Source organism: Elephas maximus, chromosome 2, assembly GCF_024166365.1.
Source record: "Elephas maximus indicus isolate mEleMax1 chromosome 2, mEleMax1 primary haplotype, whole genome shotgun sequence".
In the NCBI taxonomy this organism is placed as follows: domain Eukaryota; kingdom Metazoa; phylum Chordata; class Mammalia; order Proboscidea; family Elephantidae; genus Elephas; species Elephas maximus.
The window spans coordinates 203,746,501-203,769,421 of NC_064820.1; the positions used below are offsets into that span (position 1 = coordinate 203,746,501).

Genomic DNA, 22,921 nt, shown 5'->3' on the forward strand with positions numbered 1-22,921 from the left:
GGGTACTCCTTATCTTGCAATTTCACCTTAAACGAGACTTCATCAGAGAAGCCTTCCCTGACTCCCTATATTAAACCTGCAAGTGTGTATACTCTAATATAAGAATCTGATTTTAATTCATTACCTCTTGTGAATTTTTTGATCACAAATGCCTAGCAAAGTTTCTGGCACTAGTACAAGTGTGATTATATAATATTTAATAAATAAATTTGATAAATGTGAATGATAAATTTTGAAGAGTAACCACAGCTAAGGAGGTACATTTTTTTCAGTTCCTGGTGTTTTTATTGAAGACTGTCAATATACATGTTTAGGATGTACTAAAAATTCACTACTTTAGAGAGCCACATAATAGACTTTATTTGTGTCTTAATTATAAGAGTAGGTGTGCAATTTTCTCAATTGATAAGACACAATGGATGTGGAAAAGTATTACTGGAATGCTGTCAACATGAACAACTTATTTTTTATAGTGTTTATGATAAGATAACAAAAATGAGGAGTAGTGAACAGTGAGAGAAAAAATTCAAAGATATTCTTTCAAGTGAAATGAATCAATTGGCTGAGACCCAATCTGGTGACAGGCTGAGGGTAAAGAAGATTTTTAGTAGTTTATGTAACTACCCTCTGTGGATATGACCCTTTAAGAGCTGCTTCTACGCCACAGTCAAGAGTGTGTGTATTATTCTGCCACTTTTTGCTATGCTTAGGCCCAACCAGTGGCTATGTTATTATCTCCCTGTGCCAAGACACACTACACAAGCATTTGTGGAAAATAGTGGCTAAGTTTCACCAAATCCATTTTCTTTCCTCTGGGAATACAGCTACATGTTATTTCCCTGCATCCTTTACAGTAAGTTGTAGCATGAGACTGGGAACTGGCTAATGCGATATGGATAGTTGTGATGTTTGCCACAACCACATTTAGCCCACAATAACTTCCCACACAGTCCTTCACCCTCTTCTATGGTATAGGGTCTCTATGACTGAGAATCAACTCCACGGTAGAAGGTTTAGCCTAGAATGCTCTTCCTCTCACTTCCTTTAAGTTTTCACTCAAAAGTCAAGGACATCCAATCTAAAAATTTAAATCTTTTTCCTGTACTTTAAACCACTCTTCCCTGACAATTTTTTTCTTCTTAGTAATTATTACCTTTTTTTTAATACAGTGTATATTTTACTCACTTATTTATCACGTTTGGAAACCCTGGTGGTGTAGCGGTTAAGTGCTACAGCTGCTAACCAAAGGGTTGGCAGTTCAAATCTTCCAGGTGCTCCCTGGAAACTCTGTGGGGCAGTTCTACTCTGTCCTATAGGGTCGCTATGAGTCGGAATCGACTCGACGGCACTGGGTTTGATTTGGTTTTGGTTATTTATCATGTTTATGGGCTGTCTCCCCATCCACTCCTCCACAGAGTAAGCCCCATCAGGGCAAAGTTTTTTGCCTTTTTGTTCACTGCTATATCCTTAATCCCTAGAGGAGTTGGACACATAGTATACACAGTTGTAAATATCTGTTAAATAAATGAATAAGTATATGCTATAGGTTCAACAAAGGAGTCCTGGTGGCACAGTGGTTAAAGCATCAAGTGCTAACTGAAAGGTTGGCAGTTCATAACCACCAGCATCTCCACTGGAGAAAGATGTGGCAATCTGCTTCCATGGAGATATACAGCCTTGAAAACCCTCTGGGGCTATGAGTTGGAATGGACTCAATGACAGTGGGTCCATTCACCACTCAAAATCTTCCAGATGTATCATAGCTTGGCTAAAGGAGTGGATTTTTCTTAAGTGTAGATTTGAAACCATTCTGGCGTAGTAGAGATTCATATGACAATTTTCAACACTAACATGAACTGAAGAGAATTGACAAAGATTCATAAAATTTAGGTCTTTCTACAATATATATATTCTTTTCTTTGCTTAAAACTATTTTATTATTGCACAATTGGAACTTCTAACATAATATATGCTGTTGCTAAGAAACACTAAAATAATTTTTCTAGCTTACAGTTTATTTCCATTTCAATCCTTTAGATGATTTGAGGTCTACACTTTGAAAAGATATTAATTCTCCAGGATTATTATGATGTCCTACTTTTATTAAATAAGTTTCCCATTGGTTTACCAAGGCCAGATTTGATGACTTCAATAAAGATTACTATTACATTTGATTTGGATTGTTATATCACCATGACTGTAGTGCCATACCAAGTTGGCAGGTAGGAGCTGTCAGTCCTGGGTGCAGGCATAAGGGGGTTATGCTTATAGAGAACTTAAAAATGAAATCAAAGAAATGTCAGCCTGATTTTCATTATCTTCATGCATGGGCTATTCTGAACTATGTTGTTGATAAAATTCTCCTCCCTGTCAGTATGAATAACTTCCACTCCCAAAACAGAGAATCAAGGAAGATATTCCTGGAATTACCAGAGGTAGAATACAAAAGATTAATATACAGAACTCTTCAAGAGATCAGGAAGGAGATCAGGCCAAACATAGAACAAGCCAAGGAACATACAGATAAAGCGGCTGAGGAAATTAAGAAGGCTATTCAAGAGCATAATGAAAAATTTAATAGGCTACAAGAATACCTAGACAGACAGCAATCAGAAATTCAGAAGATTAACAATAAATTTTCAGAATTAGATGACTCAGTAGACTCAGAGGAACAGAATTAAGGAAAGTGAAGTCAGAATTAGTGAGATTGAAGATAAAAAATATTGGCACCAATATATTTGAAGAAAAATCAGATTAAAGAGTTTAAAAGAATGAAGAAACTTTAAGAATCAAGTGTGACTCTATCAAGAGAAATAAACTACGAGCGATTAGAGTACCAGAAGAGGGAAGGAGAACAGAAAATACAGGGAGACTTGTTGAAGATTTGTTGGCAGAAAACTTCCCTGATATCATGACAGACAAGAAGATACCTATCCAAGATGCTCATCAAACACCACACAAGGTAGATTCTAAAAGAAAATCACCAAGACATATTATAATCAAACTTGCCAAAACCAAAGACAAAGAGAGAATATTAAGAATAGCTAGGGATAAACGAAAAGTCACCTACAAACCAGAGTCAAAAAGCTTGGACTACTCAGCAGAAACCATGCAGGCAAGAAGGTAATGGGATGACATATATAAAGCCTTGCAGGAAAAAAATTGCCAGCCAAGGATCATATAGCCAACAAAACTGTCTCTCAAATATGTAGGTGAAATTAGGACATTTCCAGATAAATAGAAGTTTAGAGACTTTGCAAAAGCAAACCAAAACTACAGGATATACTAAAGGGAGTTAGAAAATCAATAACATCACATAACAACCCAAGACTAGAACACAGGACAGAGCAACCAGATATCAACCCAGATATGGAAATCCTAAAAATAAATCAAGGTAAAAAAATGCTCAAACAGGAAAACAGTGATGTCATTATGTAAAAGATGACAACATTAAATCAATAAAGAGCTACTAAAAACGTAGGCATAGACCTTTCACATGGAGAAGAAGTCAAGGCGATAAAGAAAGATAAAATTTTTGTTTAGACTTAGAAAACTAGGGGTAAATAATAAAGTAACCACAAAGGAGACTAACAAAAATCCTACACATCAAAATAAAATACAAGAAAAACATAAAGACTCAGCAAAAACAAAATCAACAACAATGAAAGAGAGGAAAAGACAATATATAAAGCAAAACACCTCAGCACAAAAAATTAAGTGGAAAAAAGAGATTATCAACAACACACACACAAAAAGACATCAAAATGACAGCACTAAACCCACACTTATCCATAATTACACTGAATGTAAATGGACTAAATGCACTAATAAAGAGACAGAGAGTGGCAGAATGGATAAAAAACCACAGTATGTCTATATGCTGCCTACAAGACACAAACCTTAGACTTAAAGGCACAAACTAAAACTCAAATAACGGAAAAATTTATAACAAGCAAACAACAATAAAAAAAGCAAGAGTGGCAATACTAATTTCTGACATAATAAACTTTAAAGTTAAATCCTCCACAAAGGACAAGGACACTACCAATGACTCTCCTGATAGGGACACAACAGAGAATCCCCAATGGAGCAGGAGAACAGTGGGATACAGATCTCAAATGCTCATAAAAAGACCAGACTTAATGGTCTGACTGAGACTACAGAGACCCTGGAGGTCAAGGGCCCTAGACCCTCTGTTATCCCAAGGCTGGAACCAACTCTTGAAGTTGGCTCTTCCTGAAGCCAACTCTTCAGACAGGGATTGGACTGGACTATAAGAAAGAAAATGATACTGGTGAGGAGTGAGATTTTGGCTCAAGTAGACAGACACACAAGACTATGGGGGCAGCTCCTGTCTGGAGGCGATATGAAAAGGCAGTGGAGGACAGGAGTTGGTTGAATGGACACGGGGAATATAGGATGGAGAGGAGGAGTATGCTGTCTCATTAGGGGGAGAGTAGCTAGGAGTACATAGCAAGGTGTGTATAAGATTTTGTATGAGAGACAGTCTTGATTTGTAAACTTTCACTTAAAGCACAATAAATTAAGTAAATAAATAATTAACTCATCAGAATGAAGGAATTATTTATTCATTTAACAAATTCAATCCTTCTGTCAGAGATATTAAAACTCTAGAGCTAAAATATTTCCTGGGGGAAAAGGAATCAGAAGATAATGAAGGGAATGAGCATGAACAGAAATAGAGGGATATTTAAATGGAGGTGAAGGAGGTGATATAACCAAAGAAATACTAAAAGAGAAGCTTAAAAATGTAAAGTAGAAGAAGGAAGAGGAAAAAACATCAACTGAAATCATGCCTGGTTTTATTCATGCCTGTATGAGCAGTAAATACTATTAATAGTAATAAAGCCCTATTTATGAACCATTTTGAAAGCTTCTAAGGACCTGAGACCCTACACCCAAGCTCCAACTTAGTCATTTATGTCCAGTAATTGAAATTTCATGCATCATAGAATGCTTAGAATGATTGGAAATTTTCCAGAAATGACAAACCCCAGCAAGTGTTCTAGCAAGTTGATACCATTTAATCTTATGCAAGTCCAGCCAATCTTTTTTCTTGTAAGTGCTAAAGCTTCCAAAATTCTTTTCAGTACGTGGTCACTGTTCTCACAAGAAGACCCCAGCAGCTGGCTCTAAGGAATGGAGATGCACGTATCTAATTTGATATTGTCTGAGTCAATACATCTTCTCTTTCACTAGTTCACAGGCTTGGCCTTCAGGACAGTGCGTGACTCGATAATAAGCTGAGGGATGAATATGACCTGGGAGAGGTGGTAAGGGAAGAAAGCGGCTAAATTAGATATTTCATTTAAAAAAAAAAAAAAAAATTTTTTTTTTTTTTTTCATAAAAGGTAAAAAAAAAACCTCTCCATGCTGGAGATGAGGTGAGTGGCTTGGGACTTAATTTCAAATGCCCTGTGAGAGTTCTCTCCTTTCACTTTAACAAGGTCTTCCACCTCCCAAACAGCTACCTCTTCCCACAGGACTGTAGAAGATGCTTGTAATTCTACTGCCCTCGGGACTCCAAGCCTGTTGTCATTTTCATGATTCCCTGGGTTTTTGTTCCTTGCCAATGAGGAGAAGACCTATGAACTCCCTTAATACACTGTGAAATTAGCTGTGTGAGAAATTATGCTTTTAACTCCCAAAAATTACCAGTCAGTACAATGAAAATGTACAGCCTGACTATACACTCATAATAATGAGTATTCTAGGAGATGAGTAGTATGACCCATTTATCCAAAAATGTACTGAAAAGTTGCATTTGGATAAACCCTTAGCCATCGATTTCAACGGATTCAAAATTTAACCAATTGCCTTTCCCCCTAAACTCACTCCTCCTCTTTCTACATCTATAATATAATCTTTCGGACTGACGCCACCATCAGTGTAACTGCTCAAAACATAAAACTGGAAATTATGATTTTTAATTTTAATACACTAGCTTAATTGAGATATGAATGTTATATAATAAATAAACTTCACATATTTAAAGTGTACAATGTGATAAGCCTTGACATAATTATACAGTGTGAAACCACCACAATCAAGGTAGTGAGCACATATACCATCCAAAAAGTTTTCCTCATGCCCTTATGCTCCATATGGAGAGGAAGTCAAGGTGATATCTAAAAATAACAGACTGTTTTAAACATAGGATGATAAAGGTAAACCTCACAGTATCTACAAGGAAAATTGACAAACCTAAACACCAAAATAAAGAGAAAAATAAAAAAGACTTGGTAAACACAAAATTGACAAAAATGAAGGAAATGAAAAGACAACCCATGAACAAAAAGAACTCAGCACAGAAAATTAAGTTGAACAAAGGAAATGTCAGCATCACACAAAAAACAGTGTAACAAAATGACAGAAGAAATTCATATCTATTGATAGTCTCAATGAATGTAAATGAGTGAAATGCACTAGTCAAGAGAGTAGCAGAATGGATTAAAAAATACATATTACCCATCAATATATTGCTTACCAGAGACACACCTTATACACAAAGATATGAAGAGGTTAAAAATCAAACGAGGAAGAAATATACAAAGAAAACAGTAACCAAAAGAAGCAGGAGTAGCAATAATAATCTCTGATAAAATAAACTTTAAATCAAACTCCATCACAATAGACAAAGCCAAAAAAATCAAACCCATTTCTGTCGAGTCAATTCCTACTCATAATGATGCTATAGGATAGAGTAGAACTTCCCCATAGAGTTTCCAAAGAGTGCCTGGAAGATTAGATCTGCCAACCTTAGACAAAGGAGGACTTTATATAATGATTAGGGGATCATTCCACCAACAGGACATAACCGTAATAAATAGCTACATACTCAATGACAAAGCTCCAAAATACATAAAACAAACCCTAACAGAAACCAAAAGAGAAATTGAAAGTTTTACAATAATAGTAGCAAACTTTAATGCACCACTTTCAATTATGGACAGAACAACTAGAAAGAAACTCAGCAAAGATACAGAAGATCTAAATAGCACAATCAACCAACTTGACCTCAGAGACACATACAGAGCACTCCACCCAATAACAGCACTATACACATTCTTCTGCCACACACATGAATCATTCTCTAGAACAGATCACTTCCTAGGCCACAAAGGGAGCCTCAATGAATTAAAAAATATTGAAATAATACAAAGCATCTTCTCAGATCACAGTGCTATAAAATTAGAAAATCAGCAACAGGAAGAACAAGGGAAAAATCAAATACTTGGAAAATGAAAAACAAAATGCTTAAAAAAACCCTGAGTAATAGAAGAAATTAAAAATGAAATAAAAAAAAATCCTAGAATCAAATAAGAATGAAAATACAACATACAAAAACCTTTGGGACACAGCAAAAGCAGAGCTCAGAGGCCAATTTATAGCACTAAATGCACATATCAAAAAAGAAAATAGGGAGGCAGGGCCAAGATGGCGGAGTAGTCAGATGCTTCTGGTTATCCCTCTTACAACAAAGAGCCAAAAAAAACAAGTTAATCGATTGTATACGACAATCTAGGAGCCCTGGACATCAAAGACAAAGATATGGAGCCAGACTGAGCAGTGGGGAAGGGAGAGACAGTTCAGAAGCAGTGAGGATTTGCCAAACCTGACCTGGTCGGCACTGGCACCCAGCAGGCTGGATTAGCTGGCACGTGTGGGCTGAGGCAAGCAGTAGTGCTCGGGACACATTTTCTACATCAGGAGAAACCTAGCAGCGAAGAATCTGCTCAAGCCTCCAGAACCAGGGAGAAGCAGTGCTCAATCAGGGAAAGAGAAGTACAAGCATCTAACATGCTGTGTGGATCAAAAAAACTCTTCCCTTCTTTGGGAAGTACCTCTCTGCCATTTATGTACCCCCAACCACACACTTTGCTCTGCGTCTGTCTGGCTCCAGCAATTGCTACATCCCCTGGGCCAGCAGTAGGATCCGTCACGTGTCCTGAGCCATTCACCTGGCTTTTGAGTGGGAAAAACTTAAAAACAGTAAAAAAAATAATCTTCCAGCTCCCCTAAGACAGAAACTCAGGGCAGGCATAGCCCCTTTGCCTAGGCACAGGCATAAAGGTTTCACAGACTTTGAATACCTTTTACCCTTGCATAGACCTGTGTGGGCCCATTTCAAAAGTGTGGGCCCTCATAAGCACAGTACAACAGGGTATATACCCGAAGCCTATTTTTAACGACATCAACTATAAGGGGTAGTGGCAGACTTGTGTTAACTGACCTGCCCTGTCCCTTAAGCAAGTTCCTGACCTAACCGCATCTGGGGCCTGAGAACTGGTGGCTCCACCCCATTCCACCTAGCCACCCACAAAGGAGTCTGAGAATAAGTGGTGCTTCCCAGTCCTTACAGCCAACCGCATTGGGTGCTCACAGTCTGACTGCAAAAACCCACCCACATACGCACTCCAGGGAACAGGGACACACCTTCCACCCAGACACTCAGGGGCAGCAGTCAGCCTCCTGCCTTGCTCAGCACATGACCCCCCACTGCAGCCAGATACCTGTGCCTACTCCAATCATCCCTGCCCATCTAGGACTGTAGGTGAGAGTGCACCACACACTGCGTGACCAATGACCTAGACACGAACTGAATCCACACAAGAAAAGTAAATGGACTCCTGAGCTCACAGATCTGGTGACAGGACTTGAGAGTGTCCAAGGTGCCAATAACCAAACTAGCTCACATGACCAGCCTGTTTGGCCACGTCAAAACAAGAAGCTAGGACACAGTAAGCAAACATAAAAAAAACATAGAATGAATAAATATAATAACTTATTGATGGCTCAGAGACAACAGTCAATATCTAATCACATAAAGAGACAGACCATGATGGTGGTGCTTCAGCTTTGACCCTGAAGCCCTGAGCGCATCTCTTTCTTTCACCAGTTTGTCTAGTGAAGGTAGGACCAACCAACCAGCTTCCTTATACTTCTCATTATGACAAAATTGTAGAAAGGTATCACCCATGCAATCACCCAGAGCCTCATCTTTCACCAATATCTAATCTATTTTGGTGATACTTTGTGTATTTGAATTGCCATCTCACACCATAGATTAGCAGTGCCCTCTTTACTACTGAAAGCAGAGTCATTAACATCTTTAAGACTAACCAGACCTGAGAACCAATTTAGAAAATTCATCCTTACAATTTTGTTTCCCTAGAACCACTCCCAGTACCAAACGTCTTAGGTTGGGTTCTCTAGAGAAGCAAAACCAGTAAAGCACATAAATATATATACAGAGAGAGAGTTTTATATCAAGGAAATGGCTCATGTGATTTTTAGAAGCTGTAAAACCCCATCTGTCTTATAGGGTTGCTATGAGTTGGAATTGACGCAAAGGCAATGGGTTTTTGGGTAAAATCCCAGGTCTGTGGGGTAGGAAAAAGGCTTCTCCTGATTCACATAGCCTCAGGGCCAAGAGAATCCATGATCGGCAGGCCAGAGAGCAGGGCTGTTGTTCACAGGCTATGAAGGTCAACAAATCTCAAGATAGGAAGGGAAGACCACAGGTAATCTCCTAGCTCAAGTCCCAAGAACTGAAGGTCAGATGAACAGGAGTGAGCTGCAGGATTCAGAAAAAGCAAAAGCCTCAGCAAGGACAGCAGAAAGGGCTAGACACTGGAGGACGGAGAGATGAAGGCTGAGGGGGTGGTGAGCTGCTGCAGGCCCCGCCCCTGCCAGTACCACTCACAGTAGATCCCATCATGGGGGTGATCATGTATCAAATCTCAAAGGAAGTGATCACAACATTATACGACTGCCAAGACACTGGAATCACGGCCCAGCCAAGTTAACATAGTCTTAATTATCACACCTGTCTTTTTAATGACCTCTTGCTTTTTTCATGTATGATGTCCTTGATGTCATTCCACAACTTGTCTGGTTTTCGATCATTAGTGTTCAAAGCACCAAATCTATTCTTGAGATGGTCTCTAAATTCAGGTGGTATACATGCAAGGTCGTACTTTGGTTTTTGTGCACGACAGTACAACAAACTGACAGACACTTGGTGGTCATTAACCATTAAAACCAAAACCAAACCCGTTGCTGTTGAGTAGATTCCAACTCATAGCAACTCTATAGAAAACAAACCCAGTGCCGTCGATTCCGAGATGCAAATTAAAACCATGATGAGATACCATCTCACTCCTGCAAGAATGACACTTATCAAAAATCTAGAAAACAATAAATGTTACTGAGGTCGTGTGGAGATTGGAGCTCTCATAGTCTGCTGGTGGGATGTAAAATGGTACTACCACTATGGTAAACGATATGGCGCTTCCTTAAAAAGATAGAAATACCACATCATCAGCAATCCCACTTCTCAGAATATATGCTAGAGAAATAAGAGCTGACACATAAATAGACATATGCACACCCATGTTCATTGCAGCATTATTCACAATGGCAAAAAATGGAAAAAAACCGAAGTGCCAATCAACGAGTGATGGATAAACAAATTATGGTACATACACATAATGGAATAGTACACAATGATAAAGAACAGCGATGAATCAATGAACCATTTCACAACATGGATGAATCTGGAGGACATTATGTTCAGTATAATAAGTAAATCACAAAATGACAGATATTGTGTGAGGACACTATTATAAAAGCTCAAGAAATGGTTTACATACAGAAGAATCAATCTTTGATGGTTACAAGGGACAGGGGAAGTGGAGCGGAGAAATCACTAACTAGATAGTGGACAAATGTTAACTATGGTGAAGGGAAAGACAATACGCAATATAGGGGAAGTCAGCACAACTTGACCAATGCAAAAGAAGACACTTAGACTAAGACAAGATAAAAAAAAAAAAGAGGCAACAACAGTGAATACTATAATAACAGTAAAAACAAATAATTCATTTACAAACAGATACATGGGCAGATACATAAGTAGACTAGGGGAAGGAGGGCATATAGGAGTATGCCCATGTACATGTATATTTGAGGCTGTGAATATTTTTACATACATATTTGTATGTACAGCATGTATATTCATATGTATATAATAGAGTACAAAGACGATGCAGTCATACAAGCTTCCTAGACACATCCAAACACCTTGAGGGACCAAGTTACCTGGACTGAGGGCTGGGGACCATGGTCTTAGGGGACATCTAGGTCAACCGGCATAACATAGTTCCTAAAGAAAATATTCTACATCCTACTCTGGTGAGTAGCGTCTGGGGTCTTCAAAGCTTGTTAGTGGCTACATCTCTTGGCCCCATTCCATTCCAGACGATGGAGAGTGAAGAAACCAAAGACGTAAGGAAAATATTAGTCCAAAGGACTGATGGACCATATGAACCACAGCCTCCACCAGCCTGAGTCTAGAAGAACTAGATGGTGCCCAGCTACCACCACCAACCTGTCAGAGTGACAGGGATCACAATAGAGGGTCCCAAACAGAGCAATTTAAAAAAAAAAAAAAGTAGAATAAAATTAATATTCACAAAAAAAATCAGACTTGCTGGTCTGACAGAGACTGGGAGAATCCCTGAGACTATGGCTCCCAGACACCCTTCTAACTCAAAACTAAAACCACTCCTGAAGTGCATCTTTCAGCCAAAGATTAGACAAACCTACAAAACAAAAAATAAAACACTTGAGGAACGCGTTTCTTAGTTTAATCAATTATACTAGACAAAATGGGCAAAACCTGCCCAAAAGCAAAGATGGGAAGGCAGGAAAGGGCAGGAAAACTGGATGAATATACACAGTGAACCTTGGGTATAAAGGGAAAGGGGGGGAGTGATGACATATTGCAGGGACTGCAGCCATGAAACAATTTGTCTATAAAATTTTGAATGAGAAAATAATTTGCTCTGCAAACTTTCCCCCAAAGCACAATCAAAGAAAAAGCAAAGAAAAGTCCAAGAGAAAGAAGACCATCATTACAGACATTTGAATTACAGGTGTGGGTGTGGGGGTGCACAATGTTTACAAAGAGAGGTGGCATAATTAGCTGGTTACTAATGATTTGTACTGATTCCCTTCCAAGGGATAATGAGAGACTGAGGGCTATGACAACCAGCAGTTCTCTTCGATAACTTACAAAGAGGCCTTCATTTCATGTAGTGGAAGAAGAGACACTGCTGAGCAACAGGCTGATGACTTGATAGTTAAAGACACAGAACTCCAGTTATGTTTGAATGCTCAGTGGATGTACATTTGTTATGCTAAATGTAAGACCTTCTAGGGAAAAGCCTGGGACCCTGAAGTATGACATTTGGGCATTTGAATGGATGACCCTAAGTATATTGGGTCTGAAGACAGACCCAGACCCTCAGAACTTGCAGAGGGGACCACTCTTTCCCAGTAAGAATCTGTTGGAAAATGCTGCAGAGGCTTCTTGCCTACAAGTGGCAACTGTTAACTTCTTAAGACATGCCCCATGCACCTCTTCTTGCTACTGTACCACACAGCAGGATAAAAACTCAGCATAACACAGCTGGGTATATTCTGGTACATTAAGGAAGAAAAGAGACAATGCATCATGTTAAAAGAATTAGAAACATATAAAAAATAAATAAAAGCTGAACTTATACCTCACACCATGTACAAAAAATCAACTCAAAATGAATGAAAGCCCTAAATGCAAGAACTAAAGCTATACAACCCTTAGAAAAAAAACATAGGGGTAAGGCTTTGGTACTTAGTATTTAAAAATGGATTCTTATATATGACACCAAAAGCAACAAAAGACAAAATAGATAAGTGGGAGCTCATCAAAATTAAAAACATTTCATCAAAGGACTTTATCGACAAAGTAAAGAGGCAATCTATAACCACCAAAACCAAACCCAGTGCCATCGAGTCGATTCTGACTCCTAGCGACCCTATAGGACAGAGTAGAACTGCCCCATAGAGTTTCCAAGGAGCACCTGGCGGATTTGAACTGCCTACCCTTTGGTTAGCAGCCGTCGCACTTAACCGCTACACCACCAGGGTTTCCGAGGCAATCTATAGATGGGAAAAAGATTGGGTGGACTACATATCTATAAGGGTTTAATACCCAGAATCTACAAATAACTCCTGAGACTAAACAACAAAAAGAGAAAGAACCCAATTTACAAAAGGGCAAAGGACTTTAATAGGCAATTGACCAAATAAGAAATACAAATGGCCAATAAACACAAGAAAAGATGCAGAACATGATTAGTCATTTCAAAAAATAGAAGACAAACCTCTGCTGTAGAGTCAATTCTCATTCATCGTGACCCTATAGAACAGAGTAGAACTACCCCATAGGGTTTCCAAGCAGTGGCTGGTGGATTCGAACTGCCAACCTTTTTGTTAGCAGCTGTAGCTCTTAATCACTGTACCGCTAGGGCTCCCATGAGGCATTATGGAAATGCAAATCAAAACTACAATGAGATATAACTTCCCATCCTTTAAAAAAAAAAAAAAACAGGTATTAGTGAAGACGTGAGGAAATTAGAACCACCATACATTGCTGGTAGGACCATAATATGGTACAGCCACTGTGGAAAACACTCTGGAGGTTAATCAAGAAATTAAACATAGAATCACCTTATGACCCAGCAATTTCACTTCTAGGCATATATCCAAAATAATTGAAAACAGGAACACAAATGGATACATGTGCACCAGTTTTCATTGTGGCACTATTGACAATAAACAAAAGGTAGAAACAAATCAGGTGTCCATCAACAGATCGATGGATAAACAAAACGTAGTACATACATACAAAGGAATATTACTCATGTAGAGCAATGAAGTCCTGATACATTCTGCAACATGGATGAACCTTGAAAATATGCTAAGTAAAATAAGTCAGTCACAAAGGGAAAGATACTGTATAATCCTATTTATAGGAAATATCTAGAATAGGAAAATATATAGTGGCTAGGATGAATGGGGGGGGAAGAAGGGGTCATTGCTAAGGCAGCACTTAATTTTTGTTAAGTGTAAGAAAAAAGTTGAAACAGATAGTGGTGATGGTTGCACAATATAATGAACGTAATTAATGCCACTGAAGTATACACGTAATAGATGTTGAAATGGCAAATGGTACGTGTGTGTATATATATACATATATATATATATTTTACCACAATTTAAAAAAGCCAGGGGAGTAACTTTGAGCTGAAATTGAAAGTGCTTGATGAACGAAGCCTGAATGTAAGATTGAATAAGCAAGAGTTCTTAAGCAGAATATATGACTGATTAAGCACTTTCTCAGGAGATTGTATTTAACACCTGGGCAAGGACCACAGATCAGACTCCTTGCTAGGTGGCTCCTAGAAGTCTGGAAAAAGAGATGGCCAAAGCTCCGTGAAGTGAAAATGATTGAGTTTTCCTCGAAGGTGATAGAGGAAGGAATAAAGGTGTGAAGGCAAATGGTCAATGTCTATATTATGGTAGACCAGAGAGCCAACAAATGACTGTGTTCTAGAAGAGTGCTCAGAGGATATACTGTTCACCAAGGCCAGGTGGCAGAATTTAACTACATAAGCCAGGAAACTATTATAACCTTAACAACCAGTAAGGTCAAAGGGAGAGCCAGGGTACTGGTGAAGATATTTTATGGTACATTCAATCTTAGGAGCAAGATAGACAGGAAGCCAACATGAATGCTACTCAAACTTCACAACAAAAGCAAAAACAAAAAAAGATAAATGGAAAGGTTGTAAACAAAAGCTGTTGACGCAGTAAAAATTCACAATCCCTTATTTTGTTCCTAGAACATAAATAATTTTTTATTCCTTAAACAATGAAGGAAGAAACAACTGGATCATAGGAATAAGGACGCTGAAACATCGAGGCATGTATATGCTGTTTTTATTTTCTTAACTACTCTCCAAAGGATCCTATTACCACTTATTGGATAAGTCCCTGGGTCATGCAAATGGTTAAATACTCCACTAGTAACTGAAAGGTTAGGGTTTCAAATAAGGGCTTAAAAAAACTCTTTCCAGTTCAAACCCCTGCTGAGAATTTGCATTTCTAACTGACAAAGTAATAGCATGTGAGCAGGTTTAGAACTCAGGACTCCTAGAAGATGGTTTTTTTCTTTATGTTGCTCCTAATTAACAGCATTAGCATCACCTGGGAAATTTTTAGAAATGCAAATTCAAAGGCTTGTTTCAAATCCACCCAGACACAGTTTGAAACAAAGACTTGGTGATCTACTTCCAAAAGATCAGTGCCCCTGAAAATCCTATAGTGTGCAGTTTTACTCTAAAACATACGTGGTAGCGGTGAGTCAGGATTGATTCGGTGGGTACACCTTTGTTTCCTGAAACCACACAACACATACCTATTCTTCAAACCTTGACCCATAGTTTTGCCTGTGGTCATAAACATGTCATTTTTCACAGCTGGAATTTTTTTTTCATCTACTAAGAGACCACACATCTCCCCATCAGCTTGCTGAGAGCTGCCACCACCTCCTTGTTCCTCAGGCTGTAGATGAGGGGATTCAGCATGGGAGTGAGGATGTTGCTGAAAACAGAGAGAGCCTGGTCCTGTTCTGGACTATGAGATGAGGTGAAAGTCATGTAGATGAATATGTTTGGGCCAAAGAAGAGACTCACCACAGTTAAATGGGAAGAGCATGTGGCTAGGACTTTTTTCCTGCCCTTGACAGAGTTCATATGGAGGACAGTGAGGAAGACAAGAGTATAGGAGGCTGTGATGAGACTGAAAGGCACAACAAGCAGCACAATGCTTGTCACCACCACCACTAACTGATAGACCGAAGTGTCTTCACAGGAGAGTTTAATGAGGACTGGTACCTCACAGAAGAAGTGGTGGATCTCCCTTGATCCACAGATGGGGAAATGCATAGGGTAGACTGTATGTATAAATGAACTTATAGAGCCTCCAATCCAACATGTAGCAACCATATGCAGACAGAAACTGGGGCTCATGATAGTGGGATAACGCAGTGGGCTACAGACAGCTACATAACGATCATAAGCCATGAGGGTCAAGATGAGGCACTCTGACATTCCTAACATCAGGAAAAAGAAACTCTGGGTCCCACAACCAATCCATGATATGCTCCTTTCACCCGTGAAAAAGTTATAGGCCATCTTCGGGACAATGGTAGAAGTTAACGTCAAATCAATGACAGAGAGTTGACTGAGGAGAAAGTACATGGGTGTATGAAGCCGGGAGTCCCCCAAAATCAAGACAATCAGAAGCGTGTTCCCCAGGAAGGCAAGGGTATAGATGAAGACAATCACGGAGTTGAGGATAATGGAATGCTGAAACTCAGGAAAAAGTCCCACAAGGATGAAATCAGTTATTGAGGATTCATTCACACTCACCATATCTCTAAATAAACATAAGAAGGCTAGGAAACAAATCAAATGGACTACAATAGCTGACATTCAATACAGGTTTTATATAAAGCTGTGGGTCAAATATTATATATATTCATCCTCAATTCCTTACTCTCAGATAATATTGGCCATCGTCTCATCACAGATATTTTATCATATATTGAAAGTTGCCTAAAATTTTATTAAATATATAATATTAAGAATGATTAACTTCATTGCTTCTTAGCCTTTGTTGTGTTTTCCTTTTCTTTCTTTCCTTCTTCCTTTCTTCCTTCTCTTTGTTTGTTTTTTATATTTACTGAAGAATCTTCTGAAAATTATGGACCCAGCTTCCAGAGATATGCTCCTAAAATTTTCTGATAGCCATGAACTTTGGCTATTAACTCTTGATATACTTGGGCCAAAAGGAAAAAAAAAAAAACTAATTAATTAAATATCATTTAAAAAATTACAAATCAATTATTTAGCACTGTTTTAACATACTATTGATTTACTTTTCTGTTTTTGGCTAGTTGGCATGGTACTCTAAATTTAGTAATAGAAAATGTCAGATTTACATAATTTTTCTGCTCAGAAACCATCGATGGTCTTTTTTACTGACGTAATGTCTATATTTCTTAGGCTGTAATTTTATATCTTCCATGAGTTGAACCCAACCTACTTTATGAAACTTATGTTCTGTTATTTTTAAACTCATAATTCAAACTTCAACCAAATGGACACCCTCATTGTTGCCTCATATGACTTGCATTTCCACCTTTGTTGTTATTTCTCCTTAGAATTATACCTCTCACCTCAATTGTTGTCCTTTTCACTCTTTAAGTATTACCCAAATATAACTTCTTCTAGAAAAGCTTTCTTAAACCTTGAAGGAGGAAAGCATTTTCCATCTACTCTTCTATACTCCCTTAATTGCAGCATACTTGCTGTTGTTTATCACCATAGCTGAGAGAAAGTGTAGCTTGGGGGTTAAGAGCATGTATCAGAGGCTAGACTGCCCAGTTTCAAAGCCCAGCTCCATCATTTACTACCTGTGCCTATCTTTCCTTATTTTTAAAAAGAGAGATTAGCCAAGAGACCTCATGGGGGTAGTTATGAGGCTAAATGAGTTAATACGAATAAACCACTTATGACAGTGCCTGGTACATAATAAACATTCAAGAGAGGTTAGTATTGTACTTTTATTATGGTTTTCTATGTGTGTAAGTTCTCCCAAATAACTTTTTTATTTTGAGTGATAAATTTATGTTTTACCTATCTATACCACAACATACCAGCATAGTAATATGAAAAATGTTATATATTCTACAAACAATTCATTAATCAGAAGTTTGAACCAACTCTGTGGAGTTCATCAATATACTTTTTTGGGTAGAATATATGACAAACACCCATACTGAAATTGCATTCTTGGTGAGAAATAAAGCTTTTCCCCATGTCGTCTTACTTCAAAATGGAGTCCTTATTCCAGTCTCAATAAAACAACTGCTGCACATGTGGAAATTTCTTTATGCACTGGAGTTTCCTAGCAGACCTGTGTTGATGAGTACATAGGTCAAAATACAGGAAAATCCTGTTATCTACTATTGAAGCAGAAAATTTCATAATGTAATGTCATCCTCTGATTTCACGTGATCATTCTTTTATGAAGGTGTATTTTCAAATCATCTCGTGAAAAAAAATAACTATTGCTTTCACCATAAATCTACTGAGATACAAAATACAGAGATAATTATTACTCTAATTCTGTAATTAATGAGCAGCAAACACTAATCTTACTGAAATTTACATATACATTATTTCAGAAAACATATAGTTTTGTTTGTTGTTTTTTACAGTTAAAAGAGTTCTTGAAAATATTTACCATCCATTTGTTCTTCAGTCTACACTCCCTGAATGTTCACTATATTTCACACATATTCTATTAAGTGCTGAAGAGGGGTCATCAATGAATTGGGACATGATCTATATCTTCAGTTACCTCTGAATTTAGATATGGAACCATTCATACATTTCACCAGTTACAAAGGGGTGAAATGAATGCTATAGCTAAGACTCCTTTGGAATGGTGTATCAACACAGAGGAGAGAACTAATTAATACCCGTGTGAAAGAGGGCTGGAGAATTAGATAAGATTTAATTTGAGCTGTGTCTAACTTAGGGCACAGCAAGTCAAGGAAATGTGAAGAACTGAAGCAGGGAAGGGTTTGTCAGGGTTAAAAACACAGGTCAACAGATGGTGAGAGCCACATTGCATAAGCAAGTGAGGAACAAATTGGCATTCTTACTCAGATTTTTATCCAATCTGAGCCACATAACACTGAAAGTTTACCATCTCCTCATTCCTCCATAACCTCGTAGAATTCTTACCTGTATATTTGTATTATTCATATTGCTTGGCCTGCCATTTCCTTCACTTAGCCTAGGAATCCATGTGTCTTTTGCAATCTGTGTATTGATATTTTATGTTGAATTCATTTGTCTGCTTAAAAGACAAGATAGCTCTGCTAGAATAAGGATAATCAAGAGCTCCACCATAAGGTTAGTGTAACCAACAAATGAGGTGTGGCATATTCTATGTGCTCAAAACTTGCCCACTCCTGTAATGATCAATCAGTATCATTACAGCTGCCCTGTTCTACGATCTTCTCTATGTGTACGCCAACCTTCCATTATAAAAGACATTAATATTCATCAAGGGGATGAGCTTATAATTTTGAGATTTCAAGTGTCAAACAGGTTAGAAGTACAGATGATGCAGTGAAGAAGCTAATGTTTAACAATTCTGGAGCCAAACGTTAAACTCAAGTAAAAAGAAAGCATCCAAATGAGTTTAATTCATTTATTTTTCACTTTTGTAATTATTATTTTTGTAAATACTTAAATATTTACTTAATTTTTTTTGTTAACTAATAACCAATTTCCTAAAACAAGCTATGGGTCATTTATTAGGAAGTAAAGACAATTGATCATAGGACAAACAGACTAAGAAAATATTCTTTGAATATAAAAACAACTGTTAGTAAGGATTTCCAAATTATTAATTATTCTTATAACAATAAAACATGTTTTATAATTTAATTCGACTCAGTGGAATAGGCTTTTAAGAGTCAATTCTCAATGTGTTTCTATTATTTATTTATTACAAAAGAAAAATAGAGCCACACATAAGGAGGAATGAAGTGTTAGCCTATAGACCTTTATTGCCCTTTTTAAAAGTTTTCAAATCATGACGTTTATATCATTTTAGATACATTGCATGCCTGTATTGTTAGCCTGATTTGTGTTTGTGTCTATGTGAGTATATACAAGGTAGTTTGAAACAAAATCATTATTAGTTAAACAGTTTTTCTAAAAGGAACCAGGTGAATTCAAGGGATTATAGTACTTGGCTGCCGAGTTACGCACGTTGTTGAATATACCATATTTGGTTCCAAAATGTGATAATTCTCATTCTTTAACATTTCACTTAACATTGTGAGTGGTACCTGCTCCATATTATGCTGGTTTTGATCAGGCAAAAGTATTTATGACAACATCATTTGGTTGATATGATTCATGCAGATATTCAAACAGAAATATTATGATTCCATCCAGCTTTTCTCTAGACCTGAATCCTGGGCAGGCTACCAAATACACATCTAAGACTGCCATAGATTTTTTTCCTGTAAAACAAGCACAATCATCGAAACCTGTCAACCATTAAACTTAATAACAATCCTACACATTCTGTACAGAATTCCATTACCAGTCAAAGTTCAAAATGTTTTTTCTCCTTGTTTGGCATCTACCTTAAATTCTATTTATCTCCAGTCACCTCTGCTGCTTCGAATTTCTGACATCTTCTAGATTTTCCACAACCAGATGTACCTTCTCATTATGCAGCATTACTCCATTTTTCTCATAGAAAAATTCATGCAGTTGGCTTGACGTTGATGGAAAATCATATATTTTAGGAATGAGTGCAGTGATTTTTACCCTATAATACTTTGGCAATTAAATATCAGCTAAGATCTAACTTGGCAGATTGCTTAGTAATTTCTCATCAGAGTCTGGAGACTTTTCTGGTGAATGACATAGGGGAACACAGTCCCAAGACTTCAATTAATTCATATCTCAGACGAAAATGGTGAACTTCGGAAATTAAAGAAAATAGTGTGAAACCATCAGATGCATGCAAGCAGATGTTCCTTACCATGGAAAACATTCAGAGGTTTCTAAACCCCACAGTCCAGTCTCTATAGTGCCCATGCTGAGAAAACACAGGATAGGTGACAAAACACATTCAGGGCCATGCAATCTACCATACTTTGAACTTCAGTTAAAGAATGATAGTCAATTTGATTGATCTTCACGTTTGCCACCACCACTACTGCCTCCCCCGCCATAAAACCTTCCTTCCAATTTATATAATTTTTTGTGATAATGCCTTATACAGGATTTCTTTTTGTGACAACTTGATTCTTAAACAGCTTCATTTTATGAGCTTGACATATTATTATAAAAAAAAAATTAACTTTGAGGTCAGCGTGATCTACTTGGTAATTATAATTTTATTCAAATTCCAAAATCTGAGTTTTGTTATGTTGTCTGTAAATGTGAACATAGTAATATCTGTCTCAGTAAGGTGTGTTTTATATGATGAAGTGTGAACTCCTTTGTAATGCCCCACAGCAAGTTAATGTGGTGTACTGTCTTGGTACTGAGTGTTGGGTTCCACTTGTCTACCTTCAGTCTAACACATAGCATCTGAAGGAGTAATGTTTCCTTTCTCTAAAAGTATCCTGACTGACCATGACTGAGTCTGTACACATAAAGGCACAAACAAAAAAGCGTTTAAAAATAATTAACATATAAAATCAATCATTTTGAAAATAAAGCATCCTGTTGAATCCTGCCCATAACAATTAGAATTGTCGCCCTTATGCAAATCAAAATATAGGCAAATATACCTAGGATAAAATGCTGGAGAAATAAGACATCTCAGTAGAAAGGTAAAAAATGGCTCTAAACATTTTTAGTTCTTTCATTGAACATGACATACTCAAAAGAGAGGTAGTAGCAGAATTTTCATAGTCTATTAAGAAATTTTTTTTTATTAAGAAAACAAAACAAAAAAGTAAGATAGCAATATATAGCATTTAGGCAATACCAATTACTTGCGTATAAATGTATAAATGCACAAATATATAATTTGTATAATCTATAATACCTCCATTGTCTGAACACACATACCACATACCACTCATTGGGTTTTTGTGGAAAAATACTGCTTGGTTACACCATAGTGTTTCTATACATGCACTTTTATGTTAAAATTCAGATTCTTGAGGACAAAGACAATGACTAATTTATCTTTACATTATCAACATGAAGATTGGCAAACTACAGCCTGTGGGCCAAATCTAACCTGCCATCTGTTTTGGAAAGGTCTATGAGCTAAGACCAATTTTTACAATTTTTAATGTTTGAAACATAAAAAATAAGATTTTATAACATGAAGATTATATGAAAATATATTTTTAATGTCCATAAATAAGGTTTATTGGAACACAGCCATACTCATGCATTTACATAGTATCTATGGCTGTGGTTACATTGACATGTTAAGCAATTGTGACAGGCTCTATGGTGGTTGTTGTTAGTTGTGATGGAATAGATTCCAACTCATGGCAACCCCATGTGTGCAGAGTTGAATTGCTCCATAGGTTTTTCAAGGCCGTGACCTTTCAGAAGCAGATCATAAGGCCTGTCTCTAGAGGTGTCTCTAGCTGGGGTGGAACCACCAACTTTTCAGCTAGTTGTCCTGCGCTTAACCATTTATATCACCCAGGGACTCCAGCTAGAGTTACTAGCAGTAAATAAAGATGCTGTGTGAACTATTCAGTTAAGGCTCAACAGAGAGTCACAATTCAGATCTCTAAGATTTTAAAGCAATTCATGTTTTCTACAGCAGAGCACTACTCACCATTTGTAAAACAACCTCTGCCATGCTACTGGGCCATGAAAGGGACTGATAACCTCACTACAGAGCAGAGTTCCCACCGTGGGCTAGTTATTGCCAGATTCATCAAGCCATGATGTTGAGCAGGTACAGGAGCAATCTAACATATGACACAAAATTAAAAGATCAAAAGTAAGAAAGTCTATGAAAGAGACATAGATGGACCCACAGGATAGGAACATAGTGGGCAGATCTTTATATCGCATTTCACTGTCACCATCAGTCATCCACCTTTGAAGGGACACTGAATAAAAAGGTGGATAGGATGACTGATCCAGTAGAGGTCAGCTAACCTTTGTCCTTTGTCACCACAGTGCTTGTGCAATGAGACTATGAATAGAGTAACTGTAGATGCAGGAAAGCAGACTAAGCATGGGTCTGGTAGCATAGGTATTTTTGAACCAAAACTGATTTACTGCTGATTATTTGTACTCTCAGCATTAGACTCCAATGCTGAGTCCTCAATATGATCAATTAGCCACTTGATAGTAAATTGTTACATCAGACCATACCACCTCTGAGAGGGTAACAGTGATTATGAAATTAACAGCTACTGTTA

General features: G+C 37.6%; 1 protein-coding gene across 1 annotated transcript; it reads right to left on the minus strand.

Moving 5' to 3' along the window:
• Window positions 1–5,527: 5,527 nt before the first annotated feature.
• Window positions 5,528–16,346, minus strand: LOC126067533 (olfactory receptor 2L3-like). Its single transcript, XM_049869547.1, has 2 exons — window positions 15,423–16,346; window positions 5,528–5,617 (listed from the first exon to the last, which is right to left on the minus strand). Exons 1-2 carry the CDS (start codon window positions 16,344–16,346, stop codon window positions 5,528–5,530), a joined length of 1,014 nt encoding a protein of 337 aa, XP_049725504.1.
• Window positions 16,347–22,921: the final 6,575 nt, after the last annotated feature.

Coding starts and splice junctions, on each gene's coding strand:
- LOC126067533 (XM_049869547.1), bottom strand. CDS start 16,346: ATGGTGAGTGTGAATGAATCCTCAATAACTGATTTCATCCTTGTGGGA. Junction 5,618..15,422: donor GCAAGCTGATGGGGAGATGT/GTGGTCTCTTAG, acceptor CAGTGTATTAAG/GGAGTTCATAGGTCTTCTCC.